We start from the raw sequence: 24412 nt of genomic DNA on the forward strand, positions 1-24412 counted from the left end.
GAATCCAGCATCTTTGCCATCCCAGAAAGTCCCAGCAGCTGAGAGCTCCAGTGCTGCGGGAGGCTGCGGGAGCCTTCCCAGTGTGGCAGAGGTAAGGACGGGGAGATCAGGAGGAGGTGTGGCTCCCCAAGTTAGCCGCGAGTCCCAGCAAGGTGACAGCAAATGGTCAGCAGGACATCTTTGCTTCAAACTGGTTCCACTAGGATGCTGGATGCTCCCAGCAGGGTGGCTTGTGCCAGGAGGGGACCTCGCCTTCCCTCCCTGAAGTGCCACTGTTAGCCGGGTCCCCCGCATGCTCTGGCCAAGCTCTTTTTTGGGGATGCTATATTCTCACCTCAGAATGCCACCATCCTAGCAGCATCGCCCCAGCATTTTAAGGTGCCCTTTGGATGGGTCTCCATCTGAGGAGGGCAGCAGGTGTGAAGGCTCGAGCTGCTTTTGTCCTGGGCAGAAATGTTGGCTTGGACATGCTTCCCAACGGCACCAGCTCAGAAACTGCCAGCCCAAAATGCTTGGGGTTGGATTTGAGGTCCACACTCCCAAATGGGTCTTTTTCCCACATATTCCCTGCCCAGGGCAGCAAAAGGCTTTTCCCGCGGCACCTGGGGCGGGTTTTGACCCTGCTGGTGCTCCCCTCCTCCCCAGCTGCACGTACCAAAGGGCTGGAGGTTTTGGGGTGGGGTTTTCCCCCCCTTTTCCCATTTTTTCCCCCTTCTTGCAGAAGCCAGGTGTCACATCCCTTCCATTTCCCCTCAGTGCTGCATTCCCAGCAGTGGCGGTGAGTCAGCCCCGCTGACCTCTTGCAACACCCGTGCCAGCAGGCCAGCCAGGAGAGTCCAGCACGAACCAACACAGCCACAAGGCAAAACCCCCCAGTGCCACTGGCACAGTCTCCGCTGTGTTTTTGTTTTGTTTTGTTTTTAATTCTGCAATCAGGTGCACCCATGCCACAGGTTTTGGGGCAGTTTTACTGCATTTCGGATCATTTCCAGCCTAGAGCAATGGGAGATGCTCTGCATTTTGGTGTGCTGGTCCCTGCCCGCTCCTCAGAAGTGCTGGTGGTTTGGGCTGCCCATTAGCTCCTTCCCCACCTGGCAGCTCGCTAGCCCGAGCTTTCAGCTGGAGCAGCCACCCAAGGCAGGGAGGCAGCAGGGAAAGGCAGGTGCCCCACCAGCATCCTCCTCTGGCAAAAGGAAGTGAAGGGGACCCTGCTTCCCACCACCATCATTTTTGGCAGCAAACACGAGGGTTTAGCATTACCCTGGGATTTAAATCCTCATTTGCCTTATTGCTGCTGGTGCCCCCAAAATCTCCATCTTCCTGCCACCATGAAGGCACCTGGGACCCCCCGGGCTGATGATGGTGCCACAAATAGCCCTACCACCACCTCTTGGATTCCAAAATATCCCTCTGCCTGTCCCCTGCCCTGGGAGATGCTAAATACAGCATTGCTGGAAGCTCCTGGCACTTTCTAGGGAGCTGCGAAACCCCAGGGACCTTGACATCCCTCCCCAGATTTGTCATGGAAAGGCCATTTTGCTATAAATAGAAGCAAAGCTTCACCTGCCATTGCTCGTGGCTGGGGTTGTGACCATGGCGCATTTCAGGGGCACATGGACCTGGTTTTGCTGGGCACCCCCCCAGTGAAGAGGCCGTCCTGCCGCCCTGCATTTGCTTATGTGAGTTTTGGTGGGGTTTTTTTTGCTTTCTTGGCGTTTTCTGCAAAGCGTTGGTTATTGCTTGTAATAATAATTTTTTAAAAAGTGATGCAGGGTCCCCTTGCCCACCTTTGGAAAGGCTGGCAGGGGATGAGCGGGGGCCACGCTGCTGCTGGTGGCACAGCAAGACATGGGGCTATCCCCTCTGCGTGCTTAGGAGTGCGATATATAAAAGTATGTGTATTTATGGAGCTGTATATATAGCTTCAAGACACAATATGTCTCAGCAGGGGATGACAGCATGGCCCAAGCTGAGCCACCGGCGTTACTGCCATCACCGTGCCATAAATCTCTCACCATGGCTAGGGAGCAAACATTCCATTTCCACCCTGTGCTGGCGGTGCCAAAACCTGCTCTTCTGATTTTGCCAAAAAGCTTTGGGTTTGGAGTTTCCTTTCCAGTCTGCTCAGTGGCTCCTGCGCTGGTTTGACAGTGGGTTTGCTGCCGGACAACCCTGCAGGGCACAACACTGCCTGACCGGGGATGCCCCTCACGTGAGAGGGGGATGCTCTGGCATGTGACTGAGACACACGGTCCCCAAAACTTTAGGGGAAACCCCCCTATTGCACAACATGGTTTTGTAAAGGCATGTTTCCAGCTGTACCTGCCTGGCACTGCTTGTTGCCCCAATTGCTCCTAGGCAGTATTTACGTGGGGGAGCAAACTCTGCTGCCACCACTCAGGTTGTGGATTGTCCTTTTCAGAAACTGCTTTTTTGGTGAAAATGATAAATGGTCACTGTTCATCCACAGGGGGGGAAACAAAAAAACCCCAAAACAATAGAAGCCCAAGCCAGAATAAATTCACATTTGAATGGAAATGATTTTTCAGGCTCTTTTTATCCCCCACACCTTCTGAGGGCTCTTCGTTTGCCAAGCAGCTTAATCACCCTTCAGTGAAAGCCTCTTCCCCAAGTCCCTCTAATTGCAGGCTTGGGTAATTGGTCTCATTTTTGCAGTGTATTTGGAGCTGGGGAGTGCTTCCCCCTGCAGGTGTGACCCTCCCTGTGTCACTCCCTCACAATTTTAGCCAATTCTATTTTTCTGCCCAAGTTTTCTGCCCTGTAGTTCCCCGGGGAGGAGCAGCAGCCCCTTGCCGGGGTGTCACAGCATTCCTCCTCAGGCACAGAGCTACCTGGCTGGCTCAGCAGCCTGACTCAGTTCCCCCTGACTCACAGCCCCGTGGCCTGCAATTAGGAGCGGGTGCAGTGGGATTCCCCCCTCATTTCCCAAACCTTCAGCTCCCACCACAGGGGCTGCCTGGTCAGGGAAAGGCTTCCCAAGGATGCCAGCAGGATTTCAGACCAGTAGGTAGCAGTTGCATCATCCCCCTCCAGACCAGAGTGACAGAGAGACAACAGTTCATCAATTAAGACAAGTTTTATTAGAAAAGTAAAAAAAACACCCCAACATGATTGCATAGGAAGTCTTGCACTTGAACATCAAGTGTATGAGTAAACTGTAACCAATGAAGCCCCCACAGCACAGCACGGGGAGGGGTCCTGCCCTCTGTCCCTGCCTTGCCTCACATGCCCCTCTCCCACCACTCTTACCCCTCTCATGATCAAAGATGCAATGCGATTCCAGACCCCCCTCCTGCCTTACTGGGAGCCCGCACAGAACCACCAGGTGCCAGCAGCAGGGTTGTCTTTGACCCAGACCTACAGCCCAGCCATCACTCACACCCACACGCCCTCCCTCCCCCAGAAACCCCATTGATTACAATCCTTGTTACAAACACCCCCCACCCCCCCACCCCCATGATTAATCAGCCAACAGGAGGAGACCGTGTGCCCCCCAGCAGCCCTGCTGCCACATCCAGGAGCTCAGTTACTGCAATCATCCCACAATCGACAGTGTGAAGCAACCTCCGCCTGCGTCCCGGTCTGCTCCGCATCAGGGATGCCCCAGCACAGGCAGGCACCCCACTGGGACCTCCGCCTGCCCAAACTACTTTCCACCTACAGCCCTACTCCAGCCTAACCTAAACTACAGCGGCTGCCAGGAGCCACCACGCTCTAACCAGGTCTTCCGAAGCACTTGGGTCAGTCACTTCAGCCCAGCCCATCAGCACTCCTCTATGAGCAGCTGCTCGGAGCTGTACAGCTTCTTCTTGATGACCCTGAAGCCCGTGCTCAGCTTCAGGGGCGTGAAAGCCGGCCCCGAGGTGAAGAGTCCCTGGATCTTGGGCCAGAGGCGGGAGTCCAGGCGGAGCACCAGGGTGAGCTGGAAGGTGGGCACCACAGCAGGGTCCACGGCGATGTGCCCCACCTCGTGGCAGGCCTTGCCGTGCTCCACGCAGAGGTCAAGGAGGGCCCCACGCAGCCCGCAGGGCTCGCTGCAGGCCAGGCGCAGCAGCTCGGTCCGCACCTGCGCCAGGAGCTGGGCCGGCATGAGGAGCCGGGAGCAGCGCCGGGCACCCAGCGGGGCCCTGGCCAGCGTGGCCTGCACCACCTCCATCAGGTGGGCGCACAGCAGCTCATCCTCGGGGTCGTGCAGCAGGTCCAGGTCCGGCAGGGAGACCCCCTCGGCATCTGCGGAGGGAACAAAAGGCAGGTCAGCGCCGGGCCCGCAGGGAGGGGTGGGCCGGGGGTGCCCCCAGCCCAGCAGACTGAGGTGTAACGGGGCACGAGAGCCGCTGACACAGCGCCCCACACCCCTCTCGGGCACCCCCAGCCACCTCCCAGTCCCTCAGAACCCCCCGGGAGCAGCTCCCCCCCCCCGCGGACCCCCACCCACCCACCTCCCTCCGAGCCGGAGGCGCTGCCCAGCGACTCGCAGTCGGAGGTCTCCAGGCGGCCCCGCTCGCCGACCGCCAGCCGCTCCCACAGCCCCGGCATCGCACCCCCGCCTCCGCCGCCCGCTCCGCTGGGCCAGCTCCCCGCCGCCTGCCTTATATAGGGACTGCGCGGGAGGCCCCCGCCCCGCCTTCCCGCGCCCGCCAATGGGAGCGCGGGGCACGTCCGCGGCGTCTCTCCTGCCCGGTGACAGCGGGAGGCTCCGCCCCCTCCCCCCCCGCTCGGCCCCGCTCCGGCCCGGGCCCTGCAAACGGCGCGGGGGGTTGCGTCAGGAGGGCCGGGCCCGTGCGAAATCCGCCTGCCGTTCGGGCTTCCCCGGCCCCCGCTGCCGCCCCAGGGCCTGGGCCTCACCCCCGGGCACCCCCGGGGTCCCGGCTTGGGCCCGGGCCTCGTCCCGTCCCGCACCTCAGCACACGGCCTGGGCCTGGGCCTCGGCCTGGGCCTCACCACCGGCACCCCAGGGCCAGACCCCATCCACGGCCCCACCGCTTCGCCCCCGGCCCGCACCGGCGAGGACAGCAGCGATAGGAGGGACACATGCCATGGCCAGTTTGTGCCAGGTCCCCACCATTCCCGAGCCCTCTCTGGGCCGTGGAACAGGCCCTGGCTGGCACAAAACCAGGCAGCAGGTGATGGGGCCGGCGGGTTCATATGTGAAGTTTTGAGCTTGCCCGCTGATCACCCTCCTCTTCCAGGTGCCGCTGGCACACTGGGCGCCAGCAGGGCCCGATCGCGGTGCGAGCGGCAGAGGCAGCCCTGGCGTGAGACACGGCCGGCTTGTGTTTGCTGCTGCCCTGCTGCAGGTTACAAACCAAACCAACAGCCCAAGGCCGCAGGCGCGGCGGGGGATGGGGGTGCCAGTGTCCCATTAGCCATCGCTGTTCAGGTTTCTTAAGAAAAGGAAGGCTGTTGGAGTGAAACACGTTAAAAATCGGAGGGTTATGGCGGGGGAGAGAGCAGGGCACAGCCAGGCTGGAATGGGCAGCTTTGTTCAGTACCAGGCTGAGGGTTACCCCCAGTGGTCCTGTAAATGGGGGCAAGGCATCGTCCTCCTCTGAGCCCTCTGGAAGCATGTACCACCCCCACAGATCTGTGCGTGCCTGCCCCTGCGTACGTGACCTTTCCAAAGCTAGAGCCTGAGCAGTGCGGGAGCCCGAAGGCCCATTAATTGGTGATAAAGGGCTTTGTTTGTCCTCCTGCGCACTGCCTGTGGCTTTATCGGAGGAGCTGAGCACACTCTGAAGTCACTCTGGGAGCTATCTTGGGTACTGTCCTTCCTGAGCAGAGATTGATAACAGCCTAGCAGTAAACATGGTGGAGAGCAAACGCTGGTCAGGAGCAAGGGGGACAGGCCCCTCGTGCCAGCATTGCACCCACTGCCTGTGACCTCCACGGTGCGGGGGACAAGGCCAAATTCTCCCACCCAAGAGCTGCAGTGCAGTGGGTGCTGAGGGTCCGGGCACCCAACTGGGAGCTGTAGCAGTGTGGAGATTGCTTTTCAGGGGTCAAAGGAGAAGTGAGGCCTGAATCCCTTGCTGTTTTGGGAGTGGGGCCCAAGCCAGGGGAGCAGGTATCGTCCTGGGAGCCGTGGGGTGGAGGGGATGTGTGGGGAGCTGGGAACAAGCCCTGGCTTGTGCCCACAGCATGCAGGGCTTCTGCTCTGCTTTTTGGGACAAAAAATGAAAGAACCCCAATCTCAGCTGTTAAAAATACACACCGATATTTGCACACTTGCCAAGCAATAGAGCAAAATACTCACACATGTGCTCTGGAACAGTTGGATGGTGTTTGGGATCCTGTTTTTAACAAAATCTAGCTCATCAGGGTTTTTTCCCCACAACCTCCAAGTCATTGGTATGAATATTCACTGGGTGAGGCTGAAAATAGATGAGGAACGGCTGGCTCTGGGGTCAAAATAGGGGGTTGGAAACAGCAAATAAATGAAAAAGAGGTAAAGGACCACAGGGAAGGCGCCTTGCTAAAAATAATCTTGAAGCTTATGAAGCTGAGGCTGAGCATAAATATTTTTCTTTCTTTGCCATAACATTGCCTGGTAGGCAGGGGAGCAAGCAGCCGCTGGTGTGATAGCAAGTGTTAAAGTGAAACATAATTTTTGATCTCTGAAATAAAATAATCCTAACGTGATGCTGCACGCTCACCCTTCTGCTGGGAGGGGAAGCATTGCGGGGCTTGCCACTCGTTTTCCTTCCCAAAAGAGACTGCAGCCCGGGCCGCTGTTCTGCAGCAGGTCCTCTAGAAATGGTTTGGGGCTAGAAAGCAAAGTTTTCACTACAGTATTAGTAATCCCAGTGCTTCCCTTCCCCGGGTACTGCTGCTAGCTTAAACCCAGTGTGATTTTCGTGGCCGAGCAGTGTACCTTTCCCCCTGACCTGCCATCCTTTCTGGGGAGATCAGAGGGGGCTTCAGGATGATGGATGAAACTTTCTGGACAGACTGTTCCTGGCTGGCTGTGCCTTGTCGGACCACCCCATGATGAGATTTCTTGATCACTGTGATTTCCAGCCTGTCTGGTTCTGCAAAGGGTTAAGCAGGGGATGGCTGGCGTTGGGGAGGGTCCTGGCTGGGCCCCTGCCCGGGATGTGCTGAGCTCAGCAGTTTTGCAGGGCTGCAGGGGGAGGGGACTGGGGAGGAGGAGGAGGAGGAGGAAGGGAGATGTACCGCAGGGGGCTCAGTGAGTGCCTTGGTGCACGTCCTGTGCTGACGTGCCCCACGTATGCTGGGGGGCAAATTCCTGCCACTGCCCATGGTGTAGTCCCCATCTTCAAGTTCCCAGCAGCTCCGTGGCCCAAAAAGCCACTTTTAGGTAATTTACACATAATTTCAGCATGCTGGCATGGCGCAGAGGCTGCTGTGATCTTCTGTGTCCAAGTAGTCATAGGGGGGAAACAATGAATGGGCTGAGCTGGGGGGAGGCTGTGGTTTTCAGGGTGTCCCCTAAGTGCCCGCAGGGTGGGTGTCCTTTGCACCCTCCCTGGCCCCATCCTCAGTCACCGGGTCCACGGTTGTGGCAAGGGGTGACCCTGCTCATCCTCCACCACCACACCGAGCCCGTGGCCAGCTCAAAGAGGTGAGCTGAAGGCTGCGAGCTAGGCGGGACCCGGCGGCAGGTCCTGGTGTGCCACCGGCCGGGCAGGTCTCCACCGCAGCCAAACCTTTTGGGCCTGTCTCTCACCCCCGGGAAAAGCAGCTGCAGGCAGGCTGCCTGCCCGCGATGTGCGGGAGTCAGGCAGAGAAACAAGGAACATGCATCCAAGGAGGACAGTGGATGGGTTTTGGCAGCTGAGACGCCGAGTGCCGGGCCGGCACCGTGCCATTTACAGGGTGGGGGCTGTGAAATTCTTCTCCCCTTGGACGCTTTTGCCCTATCCCAGGCAAAAGCTGGAGCTGGTGTTTTGGGGGTGCTGCCCCACACCGCCGCATCCTCGGCGGGGGCAGAGGCTCTCCTCGGGCCGGTGTTTGGCCGGGCAAAGCGAGCGCGTGCCTTGGCACTATCCCCGGGGCTGGGGCCGTGGCCAGCAGGGCTGGGAGCGCGGAGGGGAGGCGCGAGTGGGGCTTGTGTGCCGGTACATAACGTTCTGCTGCGAGCACCCACAGGAAAACCAACCAGCAGCCCTGAACGGAGCTCTTTGTTCAGCTTTTTTTTTTTTTTTTATTTTCCCTCCCCTCCCTGCATCAACTTTTGCTCGCAGCTGATGGGCTCCCTTCCCCCTGCTGCTCCACTCCCAGCTGCAGCCTCCAAACAGCCCCCGAGCTGCTTGCCAAGCCCCCAGTGATGCTGCAGAGACCCCTGAGGTGAGGGGGGACGGTGCTTCAAAACCCTGAGGAGGAATAGTTACTGCCAACTCTGCCCCACAGATCTGCAAAGCAGAAATAGGGCAGCTGGGGGTCTCCAGCTGCCAGGGAAAACCTGTGTTTGCAGGAGGGGGAGTGCAGGGTTTGCTTTTTTTTATTTTACCATCTAGCAATCCCTCTGGTTTTTGCCGCCTTACATAAAGTGTTTACTGAGCAGGAGGAGGGAACAGCCAACAACATGTTTTTGCATTTGTAGTACTGTACAGGGTGAACTTTTCACTTCCTCTCAATGGCTCTCACACATGTGTCTATTTTGGTGCTGGGCGCACATACAAACAAGCCATGTACGGCACGGAGCCGGGGCTGTTCCCTGCTCCATCCAGCCACGAGCCCAGCACACCGCAGAGAAACGCTGGAAAACAAGGAACGGGAGGAGGGCGAGGGGGGGCTGCCCTGGGGAAACCTCAGCCCCACTGTGTTTCAGAACCTTCAGCACACGCTGAGCTTGTGGGGAGAACCAGGCAACGCCTGGGCACTGCATCCCACCGGCAGAGCCGCAGGCGCAGATCCCTCGGCGTCCCCGGAGGGCCGCTGGAGTGGAAAAGTTTCACGTCAAGCAGTAAAAAAGGACAGGCTCATTCTGCATCTGATTACGCAGGCTGCAGCACGTAGGGTCGGCGGGCGGGCGGGCGGTGAGCGCAGGGGCTCGGGGTGCTGCTGTGTGGTGGGCGGCAGAAGGTGCCCAGCTCTGTTCCCAAACCCCACGGTGTCGTCTTGATATGGGGGGTATTTTTGGCAAGTTTGGCCAGGGTAAGTTTAGGTGGCTGGAGTAAGCAGGATTAAAAATAGATGATACAGAACAAACAAACAAGTTAACGATTGAAACGCTCCCTTCTTTTCAAAATTACCCCACCTGGGACGGAGTTTTAATACCGACTGCCATCGTGTTTAGAGTGATCCTGGCTGAGGACCCACCTGCTGTGCAGGAGGCCCCCACAGAGCAGGGGCTGGCAGCCCTCCAGGACTGGGGAGGAGGTTTTCCGGGCGGTGCATGGGGGAGGCGGCGTGGGACACGTCTCAGCTGAGCTGCAGCCTTACGTGAGAATGCCCGGACACGGTTTCAGAAACCGTACAGTGAATTTCCACGGGTGTGGAGCTGGGACAGGGGCTTCCTCTGCACCAGGGCTGGCTTTGGGGCAGCGTGTGCCTCTGGACCATGAAAAGCTGACTGATACTAGAACCAATTCATAAACGGAAACAAATGCAGAACGCATCTGCATACTTCTTCCCTTTAGTTTTAGCTAACACAAACTGGTGGTGATATAACTAAGACAGGGATGGATTCAAATTAATCTGTTCCAATCCAGATGTGGCTGGACTGAAATAGTGAGTAAAAATAAAACAATCTCGTAAGTAAGATGTTGAAAATGGAAAAATTAGGCATCTGGAGCAGTAAGTTGTACAACTGCATAAATACAGTGCTAAGCCTGTGTCTCTGCCGGCTAGCACAAATGTGGTGTTGAGGCTCTAATCAATGGAAAATTAACATGTTGAAATGATTATGCCAGCAAATGGAAACCCAGTTCCCCTCAAGAACAGAAGTGAAGTACAAATGAAAAACAAGACGATTAAAATGAATGGATTTAAATAGGGGGTTTCTGCTGGCAGAGTTAAACCAGGATTAAAAGCTGATTTAAATCAATCCACTTTTGAGTGTAAAGCAAGTATGCTTTCGTACCTCTCAGTTTTTTTTTTTTAAATTGAACTTAAGTTGACCGTTGTAACACCCAATCTGCCTCTGAGCTTCATTAAACCTCCTGTTACCTACCCAACAGCTGACTGCTTCTGTCAGCAGACCTCCCACACAGAACTTTGAAAAGGATACTTGCAACACTTTAAAAGAAAAAGGAAAAAGAAAAAACAATAAAGGTAAACTGTTTCAAAGACAGAATTAATTTATTATCAGAGCAATCTAATACATAATAAAGAGGGAAAAAAATTAAAGGTACAGCTTCTGCATTAGAGAGCAGTGTCCTACCAGGACTCGTAGTGCAGACACAAGAGAAAAAACAATGAAGAGGAAACAGCTTCGGCAATATGTGAGCTACTTCTGGAGAAAGCGTCACTGCTTGTCCCCTCTCAGCCAACCTGGGACAGTTCTCATCCTGTTCATCCCCCAAAACAATGGCTAGGGCTGAAGAGTGGTTTCGGCAGGGCGTTGTACCTCTGCTCTATAGAGGCCCGGCTTGAGCAGCGAAGATGCAGGCTTCCCAGCCTACCCATCGCTCAGTCCTTTGGCCATGCACCGGGGAAAGGCCAGACCGAGTTACTGGGTTGCTTTCGCTGCCACCACACTGTGTGTGTCTTCTCTCCTCTGTAAACAATAAGGTGATTCTTCCAGTTCTGTAAAATCGATCCTACCTTCTAAGTTACAGAAACTGAGCCCTGCCAGCCTGTAACACTGCAGAGGACTTAAGAATCCCATCATTTCCATTTATTGGCAGCTTTATGGGGGATCCCCACTCTCAACTTAAAAAAAAACAACACAAAAAGCCTGGTCCTGCCGATGCAGCTGTCAGCATCCTGATAAATTGGGGTGTGTTTTGAAGCCAGGCCAGAGAATGTTTTTCTTCTGTTCCCTGACAGCAGTGATGCAGACATGCTCAGCCTGAGGAGGGAGTGAATCCCAGGAGCTGTTCTATTGGCTTGTACCTCCACTCATCTGCCTCCAGCTCTTCCACTAGACCGGCTAGTTTTTCCATCCGTGCGACTTGTTGATCTGTGAGAAGTTCAAAGGTAACTGTGGTTTGCAATGACAGCGCAATTAAACCTCTCAATTAGATGCAAATTCCCAGCTGTCAGTGGGGAACAGAGTAGAATAAAACCCACCACGCCAATTTGAATACAAACCCACTCTACATGATGCCCTGTGCAAACGGTGAGACCTCACCAGATCACCGGAGAAAGCAGAGACAGGCTTTTCTGCCTCATATTTACCCATCCCTGCCCGTGCTGTGTAAATTCAAGTCCTAACAGGGAAACGCAAGGCTGACTAGTGTATGGGGGTGAAAACAGGATGAAGCTCATTTCTTTAACATAAATATTTATCGTGCAGAAGAACAGAGAAGTTCAGAGAGAGCTTGGTCAGCCCACGGTAGAGCTGGGTGCAGCACGAGGAACTCCTTGTTTTAATGAAGGTCCTTTGAGGAGGACCTGGATGACTGTAGCAGAAAGGCTCTGCAATCAGACCACGCTAATGACACAAAGGTCCCTGCGGAGAGACAGGCTGCGTCCCTGGGGATCCCCGAGATAACTTGTTCCTCTCAGCTTTATTTAAACTGGTTGCACGCTGGGTACACAGAGTCCATTTTCAATTAAATTAGCTGCAGTGGTACAGAGATGAGCATAGCCCTTCTTCTCTTGGCTCTGCTGGAAGTTGAACAGCACAGCAAGCCTCTTGGAAAAATGGCCCAGTACAAAATGACTTACTAGCGAGAGGCAGAACATAAAACGTGCATGATTTATGCTGACTGCAGCAGTGGGTGATTTTAAGAGGGACTGTTCTCACTCCACCTCCTGCAATCGAGTGCTTTTGGGAACTGTTAAACAAACAAGCCAAAAAATGATGACCTCAACCTTTTTTTAAGCCTTTCCCCTTTCTTACAGGGAGGCGACTGGTGCTCCACAAACCAGTTTCAAAGGCTGGTGCTTATCAGGGTGCCAGGTCTGTGCAGCAGCCCCCAGTAGCTACAGCTGCAGCAGTGCCAGAGCTGTGGAAACAATGGCTCTGAAGTTCAGCTTTGCTTTTCAGTTCAGAAGCAACAGGATCACAGCCTTGCAAGCTGCTGCACGCCCCCAGACCTCCTCCTGGCAACCCTTGCCGGTGGAGGACAGGAAACCTCTCCTGTCTGAGACAACACGTGGAAGTACCCATTCTAGCTGAAAAGAGGCGGGGACCAGAAAGGATGTGACCGTCAAGCAGCAGATGCAATCTAGCGCTGAGCTCTGCCCAACATCTTGAGAACAAAAGCTGCCATGCAGTCAAGCCCATCGTTCAGTTACAGGCACCTGGGCGGCCGGCAAAGGCCCCAGGAGGGAAACAGAAGTTCAAACAAGATGTAAGGCTCTTTCTTGGGGAGGCAGGGAGTGGAGTCAGCCCCGTCATGCTACGCCAGGCACCTGCGTGTCCATCTCCCAAGCACCTTTTGAAACCTCGCTTGACCCTGCTGGTGTCACAAGGGCTCAGCAGAGAAACAAAGGTGGAATCAAGTGTCTCTTTGCCCGAGGTCAGAGAGACAGTCAGCGCCGGGCCAAGATCAGAGCGAGGGCGTTTCCTGCCCATAACCCTCCTCTTCTGGCCTCACCTCTCTTGAAGGCAGTGTGGCACACAGTGATGGAAAAACAAGCTTTGAGAGGCACAGTCTGTTCCCACCCAGGCTGTGTGGGTTCCCGTCGCTTTGCATAGGGCTTGCAAAAGGGCTCGATGATGGTCTGACTTAGCGTTAATCCACCAACTTAAAAGGCTATTCTGCTTTTTTGTGGTCGGCACCTGAAAACGTGTCAGCCTTTTCTCCACACTCCCCTGCCATCTTCCCTGATCAACATGCAGTTAAAATAGATGGCGCTTTGGTGCTTACCGTGTTTCACTTGCTTTAATGTAGATGCAACCTGATAGCTGAAGACAGATTCACAGAGGAATCTTTCAGAGCCATCTGTAAACAGAAAAAGGGAGGTGGTTTAATCTGAGAGTTTTAAGACTAAGCAGCCTTAACTGAGTACTGCCGGCCTTCTATTTTTATGTTCGAGGTGTGGGTTTCCCCACTTGCCTCATTCTGACACTTTCCCCTGCACCGAACTCGCAGCCCTCCAGTTTCGAGCCCCTGCGCTCAAATCCTGCACAGGGCTTTGCCTGGCTCCCAGTGCCGCTGGGGAACAGCTGTGCTACCTGAGAGACATTCTGGCTGATAATTCTGTTACATCCCCTCTGTCAAGCAATTTCAGTCCCTCTTAAATAGAAGGTAAGCTAAGGAGAAGCCAGCTAATATTATGGCAGTCTCTGATTCCCTCCGGGCTCAGACACTTGCGTCCTTATAATGCTTTATGATTTCCCACAGGCTTAGACCATAACCCTGCACTAAGGATTTCAAATAATGTGTATCTTGCCATCTAAGTAATTGATCACACAACTGTCTCAGAAATAAAGCAATCTGGAAGACACAGCTAATTGTGTGCCAAGTACCAAAGTTTATACTACTTCCCTCTAAAAAAAACCCCAGATACCTAAGGGTTTATTTGAAAACAAGCGAGACAGTTAAAGTAACAATAAAAACCAGTCAGTCAGTGGGCATTTTTCAAGAGGAAACTGGTATGCAGCTACCCCACTAGTATCTGCCTGACAAAAAACGGGCATATTACCTTTCATCTCAGGAATTAAAAAGCTAACCTAAAGCTTCCTGTGACAGGGAGAGTGTTTAGTTGTTGCTGTCACCCAGAGCAGACGAACAGCTGTGTCACTGGTAAACCCAAAGCAAAAACAATTAACAGCTCCAGGAGAGAAGCAACTTCAAAGACTAAGGGTAGAAATAGACCCCTGGCTCTGGAAAATCAAAACTGAACCCCAGGTAAGTGGGAAGAGTCGGAGTTCCACTGTGCTCAGAGCATCCTTTCGCAAACTGTTGCAATGCTGTGTTGGTGCTGCCCCATGCCATTTCCAAACATACCCTTCCCTCTCCTCCGACTCCCCAGCCTGGCTGCCGTGTCGAGTAGCTCTCAGGAGGAACAGCTGCCTGTCTATTTGGTAACATGAAGTGCTTCATTATTTTAATTTGTTTTGAGGGCTCGTTAAGTTCTATGAGCAAGCCTTTAGTCATAATTACTTCAATAGACTGGCATATGGGCTCTAATGTGTAATAAAAACACTCCTTAAATGATGTAGCCATCAGTTCCCAGCTGCCCTGCACTGTCGTGTCACTTCTGAGCTGCAGGGCCACCTGAGCCTCTGTCCTGGCCACCCCAATGAACTTCGCGCTCACACAGTCAAGTGTGCAGCATGGTGACACAGGAAGCTCAAGAGAAGCAGACAGACTGAATGACCCTGGCTTAACCCTGTCATCTGAGGACCTGCCCTTCCTCCCTCACCCAGAGCAGGGGCAGGGACGTGCAGCTGCGATGTGCCTGGGTCCTCCTTTGGGCAACCCCAACGAAGTGGGTGGCAGGGCTCAGGCACCCAAACACAAGATGCTGCGCTGGATCAGAGCCCTGTCTCCAGGCAGCTCTGGAGAAATGCCCTGACAAAAGTGAGCCCAAAAGGAGAATGTGCTCAGCCTTGAGGGATTAAGAGAGAGGTCTCTCTTACTTGTTCTCTCACAGACCTCTGTGGCAAGGTTTTAACTTGGGTCGATGGCAAATGCAAGCCCTATGTTTCCTGGCGAGCAGGGATACAAGCTGCCTCCTGCACTAGCCCAGTCAAATCCAACCCCAGAATGTGTTTTGCCAAGAAAAATACTCCTGCCTCAGCTATCTTTACAGTGATTTCAGCCCGACATCAAAGGATTAGCCAACAATGAGCAATTAACACTGTCATGTTCCCTTATAGGTAGATCACTTCCTCATCTGAAGTGCCGTCACAGAGCTAAAAAACAGGTGACTGCCAGAAAAATCACTTCCTCATGAACAACTGGTGGGAGAGCCAGGGCTGCTCAGGACCTACCCGAGCCCTGGTGCTTCCTTTCTTACTCCAGCTTTTGCCAGCTAATGTCTGAAAAGGCAGCAGGGTGCCAAGCTCGGCAACTCCCTTGGAAGGCTGCTTGCACACCAGGAGCAGGGAAGGAGAAGGGCAGAGGCAATCACCTTCTAGCGTCTCCCCGGCTCCTTTTGGGTAAGTGAAGAGGGCTTTTCGGGGTGGTGCCAGATCCGAAACACTGAACCCCGATCCCGTTACAGAGCTGCCACTGACTCCACCGGCTGAAGAGGATGAGGAAGAGGCTGCCATTTCACCCCGACCCAGCCTGGAAGAACAAAGAAGAGAGTAAGGCGGAGTTAGGAAGGGCATCTCGGGGTTTCCCAAGGCACAAAGCCAGCAACCACTAACGTATCTGATGGCAGATGAAGGCAGTGAGGTTCAGGAAGAGCCAGCAAGCACAGCTTTGGGCTGCTGCCCCCGCACCACAGCCTCAAAGTGCTGGTGGTTCAAGGCCGCCCGGCATGCGTGGGAGAGGCTGCCTGTGCCCTCTGCCAGCGCCTGCTGAGGGGAGGGGTGCAGTTGGCTGTCACACCACATGGTGGCATCCAGAAACCGAAGGTAACCCACGCTCCGACCGCCCTCGGACAAGGGGGCCTGGGAATTCTGCCGGACGACTGAAGCACGCATAAAAATAGCCTGGTGCAGGTCACTGGCCTGAATTCACTAGCCTCCAGCTGCCTGGCGCTTTTCCCGCTCCCCAGCGTCATAAAAAGACTTTTTTTTTTTTCCTTTCTTTCCTTTTTGCCTTGTTTCCAGGAGCACAAACACAGAAAAAGTCCTGCTGCCTCATAAAACCTGGAAGCCCACAGCACTGCCAGTTCCAGCGCCACACCCTGCGAGAAGCCAGAGCTGCGCCTCATTTGCGGCAACTGCTCTCTGCATCACTCCAGATGTGCTTTTGTATTTAAAACCGCTGCAGTTACCCGAGAGCAGCAATGGCTGCGCATCCCCCTGCCTGTACCAGTACGGCACAAGCCCAGCCACCTCTTGCATACCCCTTCCTCAGCCTTGTTTTTAAGAGGTATTGGCTGCACGTTTGTCATGATGGAGTACTTAAAACTTGTCACATACCTCTTTCAGAGTAAAAAAGCTGTGACTTGGCACTTGTGACAGCACTTGCTACTCCTTCAAACTACTTATAAGCACTTTCCAATTATCCTGCCCATTTAATACATTTCTATTATTCTACCTATTTAATACACTTCTGCAGACTCTTTAGGCTACGCAGACAGTGCCTTTGGAAATCATTCAAGGATTCAGTGGAGAAAATGGGGTTTTAAAAGGCTGTCACAATTAGGAATTCTGTGTTCATTCCCAGCTAAGCCCAGAGCTGTCCCATTTACCGCGCGGCACACAGAACAGGGCAGCAGCTCGCAGAAGACTGGGGCTTGCGGGCTGTGAAGGAAAAGGCCTGGGTAAAAGAGGCCGTTAACATGGCAGCGACACCTGTCCCCGCCGCCCCCGGCAGGCCCCGCGCCCCACCGGTGCGGGAAGCCAGGCGACGGCTCCTGCTGCAGGCCTGGCGGGGCCCGCCGTGCGGCTACGGGGTTTTGATTTTAAATATGCTGAGGCATGCACGGCGGGGGGCCGCGCCCGGGCCATGCCCGCCCCGCCACTGCCTCACGCCGGGCCCGGCCCGGGCGCTGCCAGCACTGCGCCTGCACCGCCCCTGCCCACAGCCCCGCCGCCGCGGCGGCCTCGGCACCGCCAGGGCGCCTGCGCCGCGCCCCGCCCGCCCCGCGGCCCCTCCCCGGCTTCCGTAGCGAGCTGCCTCCCGGTGAGTGAGAGCCCCGGCGCCAGCTCCCCCCCCCCCCCCCCCCCGCTCCCGCGCCGTCGGGCGCCCCCCGCCTCCTGGGCCGCCCCGCTGCCGCTGCCGCTGCCGCTCCCGCTCCGCGCCCGCTCCGCGCCCGCCGCTCCCGGCCTCACCTGGGCGCCCGGACGGCTTGGCGCAGGCGGCGCGCGTGATCGCGCTCGCGGTGCATGCTGGGGCGGGCGGGTGGCCGCGTGCCGCGCGCGGCTCCTTCCTACTTCCGGGCGGGGCGGTAACCGCTGGGGACGGTTGGGCTGAGGCGGGCGGCCATGTTGCTCCCGCCGCCTCCCGCAGCGCTGTAGGCCTGGCGCTGCCCTGAGGCGTCGGGGCCTGCCGGTTCTCTGCCTCAGCGCCCCGGAGGCTCGCCCCGTGTGGGCGGCCGTGAGGAGTTAAGAAACTGTGACGCTAGCGCTGCAATTCAAAAATAAAAAGCCTGAGCGGAAACAAACAAAAAAAAACCCCAACCCAACGATGTGTTTTTTCATGGCTTGTTCTGTCCCCTGCTGTGCACGGTTCACATCTGCGCTTCCTCCCTTGAACTATAGGGATGCCTTTTTATTTAAATGTAAGTTCAGGTGGTTGTGTGTTATTTTAGAAGGTGTGGCTGTAATTGAGGGGGAAAGCATTGACGGGCTGAACCTCTTGTGTCACTCCATATAATAAATCCAGTTTAGAACAAAGGCATCTTCAAAGGCAAACTCTTTGTTTTCACCTGTCTGGTTCTGTTGTAGTGGACAGGTAAGCCTGATGAAGGAGATTTTTTTTTTGGTGGAGGCTTTGTTTTCAGAGCAACAGAAATTTCTGTTTTAAAAACAAGGCAAACCGAGATACCCAACGTTAACAATTTCAGTGAACCTAGAAATTTAAGTAGTGAAGATGTGAAGTCTCAGACAGATGACAGCCAGTTCTTTGCTTTTTGCACTGTTCTTCACCATAAAAAGTTTAACTCTGTGCCCCATGTTTCTAGTATTGTTTCGAATAATGCAGGGTAGCGTAAGACTTTTATGCATGTTCTTCAAACTTCTCAGGGTGCTCTGAGGTGGAGAGCAGGAGATGTAACTGCTTACACCAGCCAGTGCTGACCCCTTGAGTGCTTTGTTTCCCTTCTCCAGCTGCCTCTCAAGCAGATCCAGGGAACTGGGTTTGCTTTTGAAAAGCTCCTTAGGCCTTTGAGAAACTAGTGGAGGATGTCAGGGATGTCAGGTATTTTGAGAGAGGTCAGTGTTGTAGGGGAATCCTTCCAAGTGGCTGGGGTCTCTTTGGTCTGCAGCTGTGGAAAATGGCAAGGTGAAACTGTTAGAATCCTGAATGGTGCTGAAATGGCACACATTGATTGAGGCCGCAGTGAGTTTTAGCTAAAACCTGTGAGTTTCAGAGAGAGTAGTGATCAATCACTTGCTGACTTCCTTGCAGGGGCAAAAACCCCGATGCTGTCTTACATATCTTACATTGCTTAAATTTTCCATTTTCACTTGACTGGGCTTTACGAGCTGGTAAGGAGTATACTTGTAAATTCTCATAAAATTAGGCTTTGAATGAGTGACGTAAGGTTTGAGAAGGTATTGCCTTTCTGAAGCCTCTCGTACACATGCATAAAAGGAGTTATTGCTCTTCTGGAGGTACAGACCTCGCTTTTTACTGCTGAGTCCCTCAGAGCTTCCCTGATGCCTCTTACGAATTATCCCTGAGGAAACTGAAATTTACCTTTCCTTGGCTTGTTAGCAAAGCTGTCTTTGTTTTTGTATTAGGAGGAGGAGCAGGATGGATATTCTCCGGCCCACCCTGATAAGGATTGGGGGGCGAGTATACAGGAAGAATTTCATTCAAGAGCAGGTCTACCAGCAGGAGGAGGATGAGGATTTCTATGCAGGTAAAAAAGTGCTGTGCAAGGGTTGGCTTTGGTGCTGTCAGAATGTGCTACAGCTGAAAGCATCAACACTGGGGACCTAGGGAGCTTTTGGTGTCATCTCTGATATCTTTATGTGCACAAGGACCTGCCCATGCAGTGTAGTGAGGTGTTCAAGAGGGAGAAAAATGTTTTGCGTTGGTCCCTGATGATCCTGCTGACCAACAAGTGGATGTAATCCTGGTTACCTAATACAGGTGTCATGTTGCTTGCTGGCCATGGAAGATCTCCAGTAAAAGAGGAAAACAAATTAGCTCTGTAAACCTGTCCTTCCCAGGTTCCTGAAGTGCCTTTCTTTTCAGTAGTGTGATTATTTGCAGATAAGGCAGGAGTGGAAGCTGCTTGCTAGAGATCCTCTATCCTTACAATGTTGGCTCCTTAAAGAACTAGCTTCTTGCACAATGTGGCTTTTGGAAGGTGTTACCTGTTTTGGGGGGAAATTTTTCCTGTTCTGATGTATTTCACTTTATCTTTCTGCGTGTATGTTTGTCATAGTTCTGCATGAATAGTGGGCACAGAAAAGCTCAGCTGTTACTTCTCAAATGGAAAGGGTTGTGGCCATTGTGTCCTGTTTCTTCCTCCACCCTGCCTTTCAGTGGATTTAACAAAGTTTTAATAAGCTGCTGGCCACCCAGATTTGTCCCTGTATGTGTTGGAGAGGAGATAGAAACCATGGCCTCTTTCTGGAAGTCATGTTTGGTCCTAACAGGCACGACTGAATGGCCCACAGAAGAAAGGTGCATCTATTCCTCTGTGCCAAGGGTGTGAGAATTCCTGTTTTCCAAACCTCTGTACCTGAACCCTTGAATGAAAACTATCCTCACCTTTTTATTTGTATTCTTCTGCAATTTTAAATTTCTCCTCATGTCTCTGAATGGGCTGGTGGCTTCCACCCTGCCAGGAGAAAAGACCATTCCCACTGGGTAGCCGCATAACTTCCAGCTGAGGGAAAACCTGAGCTGTAACTACTGCTTTCCTACGCCTCTCAGCCTGGTGGATTTGGAAGCAGTCATTATGTTTTCCAGAGCTGGTAGTAAAGTGAAATAAAAAGTAGTTACCTGCAACAGACAGGAATTAGTTTCTTCTTTTATTTAACCTTGGGAGAAGGCGGCTGTGAGACTGTTGCCCTACATAAAGCACTGCCAAACTTTACAGAGGTTGTACAAGGTCTGTTGTGTTTTTTTATCTGGTAGGTCCTGGTGACTGCACAGATGAACCCTGTGATGCCTTTGTGGTGGAAGAGACTGAGAAAGGTTTTCAGTGCAGAGTGGAGGTTCCCAGCCCATTATACAAGTGAGCCCGTGTGTTTCTGGTTTATTTGAGTTGCCACTGGCTGAGGAAGCAGTTGAGTGCAGAATATTTTTTTTTGAGGTCGGGTAAGCACCAGATCTCCAAAACTTACTCCATTTTGTGGATGTGGATTTTAGCATTTGGGAAGGGAAAATTGGCAATGCCTTTCTAGTGCAGTTGTGCCACACTTGACTCCTAGCCTTCTCTGTGACAGAGACAGCAGGTGGTGCTTTCTTGCTGGCAGGAGAGTTTTTGAGCATCTCTTTCCTTGAACATAAAAGTGTCAGGGAGCGGAGGGAGAAGGGGAGGAAGAACTGGGGTGAGCAGCCTGGCAGGGGGAGTTTGTGAAAGCTTTGAGAGAAAGCACACACGACTGGAATTGACTATTGACTCCAGTCTGATGTTTGCTAGGAAGCCTGTAGTGTTCAAAGCTTTATTTAGTTATTTTTGACAGTTTTGTAGGTTGAATAGTTTTACTGAAATGCAGAGAAAGAAAAGTGTTCTGTTGTGTATTTGGATACTGGCAAGCAACTGCCTTGAGTCCAGTAAAAAGCAGAAAAGGAGCCTGTAGTTCTTCATCAGCTGGGGTAATGGGAAAAAGGGATAACCCAGCTGACGAATAAGCTGTGGCAGGATGTGCTGGGCAGAGCTCTGATGGGCCGACTGTCTTACTTTGGCTTAAGCCAGTTGTCAGCCATGGCTCAACATTGTCCTGTGGTCCTGGGCTGGTCACGCGCGGAGTCCTGGGAGTAGCCGCTGTGCCTGGACCAGGTCCTGCATGTGGAGCTGAGTGCGTGCATCCCTCTAGTATGGAAATACCGAGTCTGGAGGCACCCACTGCCCGGAGCCAGCTTGGAGCCTGGTTCGTCTGTGGCGTGGTTAACCTGCTGGCTGGACACACTTGGTGGAGAGTGGCCCAGTGACAAACTGTGAGTGACTCTTGCACTTTTATGCTTCCAGGTACATCATTGGGAAGAAAGGGGAGACCAAGAAAAGACTAGAAACAGAGACTCGAACCTCCATCAGCATTCCCAAGCCTGGAGTGGAAGGAGAAATTGGTGAGTTTAACGTGTGCAAAATGAGTGTTCTTTCAAAGGCTCTTGCACAGACACGGTTTGAATCGGAAGGGGGTATAGGTGTTTTTCCTTTAATTTCTGCTTTTGACATGGCAATGACTCACTTTACGGCCCTGGGAAAATCACTTCACTTTTCTTCTGAGTTTATTTTTTCTGTCTATAAATCCTTATAAAGCAGTGTAATTTTTTGGGGGGGAAAAAGTCTATTTTAAGCCGATAAATAGTCTCACTGAAGTCAGTTCTGGGCCTTAAATGACTGGTTTGAGAACACTAGGTCTGAATGTGTTTGAGTTCTGTTTTGATTTCAAAATAATACCATTTCCATTAATAAGAAACTATAATATACATCCAGAAAAAGTTACCATGTTGTAATTTATGCACAAAATAAACTTGAGCATGTGCTTTAATGTGAGAAGTGTTTTGATGGATGACGTTGCTGCCTTTCTGGTGTCACTTGATCCTGATGTTGAGAGCATGCATTCTTGTATCGTATGTTCCTTCTCATAATTTCCAGTGACTTAAAAAGGAAGGAGGCATTGCTTTTAAGGGCTGGCCTCTGTGGGTTTTTGCCTGAGTGGGTATCCAGAGAGGGCCCCTTGTGCATGCTTCAGTGATAATTGGCACAGTGTACAGTTAAACTTGTGACAGAGCTGTGAGGAGTAAGTGATAGGGGTATCCAGCTGTGGTGCTGCACAGGAACGTGGCAGTACTTCTCAAGAAGTGGGTCTTGACTTCTTTCTGAGAACCATGAAGGACTATTAGGAAGGTTGAGAGATGTTGAAAACTTAATAATAGGAAGCCAAGAAAATTTTGCTCCTTGCCGTTCTTTCCTTTCAAGCTCAAGTGTTCTCTGTTTGGTGCCCTGAAGTGCATGCAGAAATGATATAGGCCATCTCGATCTTTGATAGATTTTTCTTTTCTTTTTTTACTTTGACTGCTTTTATGAAAACTTGAAATAAGGCTCTAGAAATCTGAAGAGCCACTGAAATGATAGATTTGTCGTTACTGTTTTTTTAAGCACTCGGAGCTGAGTTTCTTGAGTGCAGAGGGATACTTTTGATGGCATCATCCTGTCTTTACAGAGGAAAGCACAGCTGTGTCAAGCATTTTAAGTCAAGTGGGGAGTCTGGCAAGGCTTCTCTGTGCATGGTTGGGGGTTTTATTTCCTAACGCTTCTTCAGTGAGTCTGGGGCTAACAGTAGAGAGGTGCTGTTGTGCAGGTTTTTCTAATTCCTTCCCGGCATCTCCTGAGTGAAATGTTCTTACCTTCACAGTATCCTCCAATATTGGTATTTTAAAGTGCATGGATAAGTATTGTGTAAAATCACGATCTGTTTAATTACTCTTTATTTTGCATGGGCATGGGTGTCAGTAGTTTCACTGTAGCTTCACAGAAACCAGACAAGTATTGCTTTGTTTCCTTCTAGTGATTACAGGGCAGCATCGCAGCGGTGTCATCTCTGCCCGAACGCGGATTGATGTTCTCCTGGACAGCTTCCGTAAGAAGCAGCCCTTCACACATTTCCTGTCCTTTGCTCTCAACCAGCCTGCCATCCAGGAGAAGTTCCTGCAGTTCAAGGAGGAAGTGTTGGAGAAATGCTCAAAGGTACAGAGCCACATAAGAATTAAAATCAAGTGGAAGTCCTTCAGCAGAGTGCCATTTTGTTCATTGAGATAGCTTTCTGGCATTTACCTTGAAGGCCTTATTCTATTCTGTTTCCTAGGAATGTATTTTTAACAGGCCTTTTACTTCAGTTGGCAGGTCTGCTGTGAATTTGTTGAGTGCTGTTGTGAAATCTGGAAAATGGAATGGCTTACTTAGTAAATTGTTAGAAAATATTTTGTTCTTCTCAGAGATTTTCCTAGGTGGGAGGATATCTAAGATTCAAAAGAGGGTTGGGATTGGGGTTTTTTGTTTTTGCTTTTAATAGGAAAACCACTAAATAATATAGTGGACTTTTCTATATTTTATATGATTTCAACATAACCGTGAAACCAGGTATGATTTCACAAGTGTGCTGCTGCTTCAATTTCACTTTTCTTTTGGTTACTGACAGTGAAGGAATATGGGTGTCATTACCTGAGCTGAGCAAGAAATGACTTGGTAGCACATGCCATCCTGCAAACCTAATCCCTTCTTCCCCATGAGACTTTGTGCTGACAGTTCCTCCTACTTGCCTTCAGATCTTGCATTGAGAACAGCAGGAAATAGTTAGGCATAGGGAAATGAGGAACAGAATGAAGTGAAAGCTGTGTATTCCCTGGTTTATTTTAGTGTGCTTCTAGTTTGACAGAAGTGGTATGTCAATGCACAGGGCCAGGCTGAAGAGTGGGAATGGTATTATTAAATTGCTGTGTCCTCTGAGTCCACTGGGAGGATATGTCTAGGCAGGAGAGAAGAGTTCCTCTTTGTGGCCGCTGCAGGTCGGCTTGCATACATGCAGCAGGGTTTTGTGGACTCATATTCTTACCTTCGTGTCTGTCTCTTCTGTTTTTGCCTTTTAAAGCAGAAAATACAATCTTGCAGATAGCATGGCTTAAGAAGTTTAGTTTCCTATGCCTTCATGCTGTGAGTGTGGATTATCTAATGTCTGGGGAGATAGGGTTTCTTGCTCCAGTGTTTGTGGTCACTTGCAGGTCAATTGTCTCATCTCCAAGAGCAGAACTGAGCTGGCTTTGCAGTCTTGTCCTTTCTGGCAGTTCTGATCTAAGTCTGTCTTCTCTGTCCAGCTGCCTATGACATCTTAGGAGCTTTCTATCACTCAAGTTTCCACCTGATGTTAAATACAACATAAATTGGCCAACAGATCCAGGGATTAGCAACCTGTACAATGCCATGAGGAGCCGTTCTTCGGGCTAGGAGGATATCACTGACTTGATTGCCTGTCCCCATTAGCCAGTGGCAGCTATCTTTATTAAGCTTGCCGTTAATAAAGGATAGGCTTGAGGACAGGGGGACAGAAACATTAGGCTGAGAAAGTGTTGGCTGGACAGAGTGCCAGATCTCGGGCTGGCATCAGTGGTGTCCTGGCTCCCTCTGTTGGTTTCTAGTTCCAGTCCTTGTGGGGGGACACCAAAGTTACAGGAGAGAAGTCGCTCTTTGAGAGGCTGGTAACTTCAGCATGGGTCTCTGGTAGTGGCTGTTCATACTGTTGGCCTCGGACTGAGATCACTGCTTTTGGTCTGGTGTTTCTTTTGCTCTTTATCCCCTTCCCCCTGGGTTTATGGCTGTTACAGTCCATTCACTTGATGTCCCACAA

The 24412-nt window shown here is 52.2% G+C and overlaps 3 protein-coding genes across 6 annotated transcripts in view; 1 reads left to right on the forward strand and 2 right to left on the reverse strand.

The window, feature by feature from the left end:
• Window positions 1–3078: 3078 nt before the first annotated feature.
• On the reverse strand, window positions 3079–4617 carry DDIT4 (DNA damage inducible transcript 4). Its single transcript, XM_056352874.1, has 2 exons — window positions 4461–4617; window positions 3079–4251 (listed from the first exon to the last, which is right to left on the reverse strand). The coding sequence occupies exons 1-2, from the start codon at window positions 4555–4557 to the stop codon at window positions 3785–3787; spliced, it is 564 nt and encodes a 187-aa protein (XP_056208849.1). The 5' UTR covers window positions 4558–4617; the 3' UTR covers window positions 3079–3784.
• Window positions 4618–10265: 5648 nt separating this feature from the next.
• On the reverse strand, window positions 10266–17222 carry ANAPC16 (anaphase promoting complex subunit 16). The gene is made up of 4 exons (XM_056351584.1): window positions 16997–17222; window positions 15178–15335; window positions 12966–13040; window positions 10266–11107 (listed from the first exon to the last, which is right to left on the reverse strand). Exons 1-4 carry the CDS (start codon window positions 17050–17052, stop codon window positions 10992–10994), a joined length of 405 nt encoding a protein of 134 aa, XP_056207559.1. The 5' UTR covers window positions 17053–17222; the 3' UTR covers window positions 10266–10991.
• ASCC1 (activating signal cointegrator 1 complex subunit 1) overlaps window positions 16748–24412 on the forward strand; it is a 40373-nt gene continuing 32708 nt past the window's right edge. For 3 of the 4 annotated variants that reach the window (XM_056351580.1, XM_056351583.1, XM_056351582.1), the window contains exons 1-5: window positions 17315–17445; window positions 18629–18750; window positions 19980–20079; window positions 21037–21134; window positions 22580–22758. In XM_056351580.1, coding sequence (XP_056207555.1) covers window positions 17444–17445; window positions 18629–18750; window positions 19980–20079; window positions 21037–21134; window positions 22580–22758 — 501 coding nt within the window. In that variant the 5' untranslated portion in view covers window positions 17315–17443. Of the gene's footprint in view, window positions 16848–17314; window positions 17446–18628; window positions 18751–19979; window positions 20080–21036; window positions 21135–22579; window positions 22759–24412 lie in introns of those variants that run through there. The other variant, XM_056351581.1, reaches the window with a different exon arrangement.

This window comes from Falco biarmicus, chromosome 9, assembly GCF_023638135.1.
Source record: "Falco biarmicus isolate bFalBia1 chromosome 9, bFalBia1.pri, whole genome shotgun sequence".
NCBI lineage: Eukaryota > Metazoa > Chordata > Aves > Falconiformes > Falconidae > Falco > Falco biarmicus.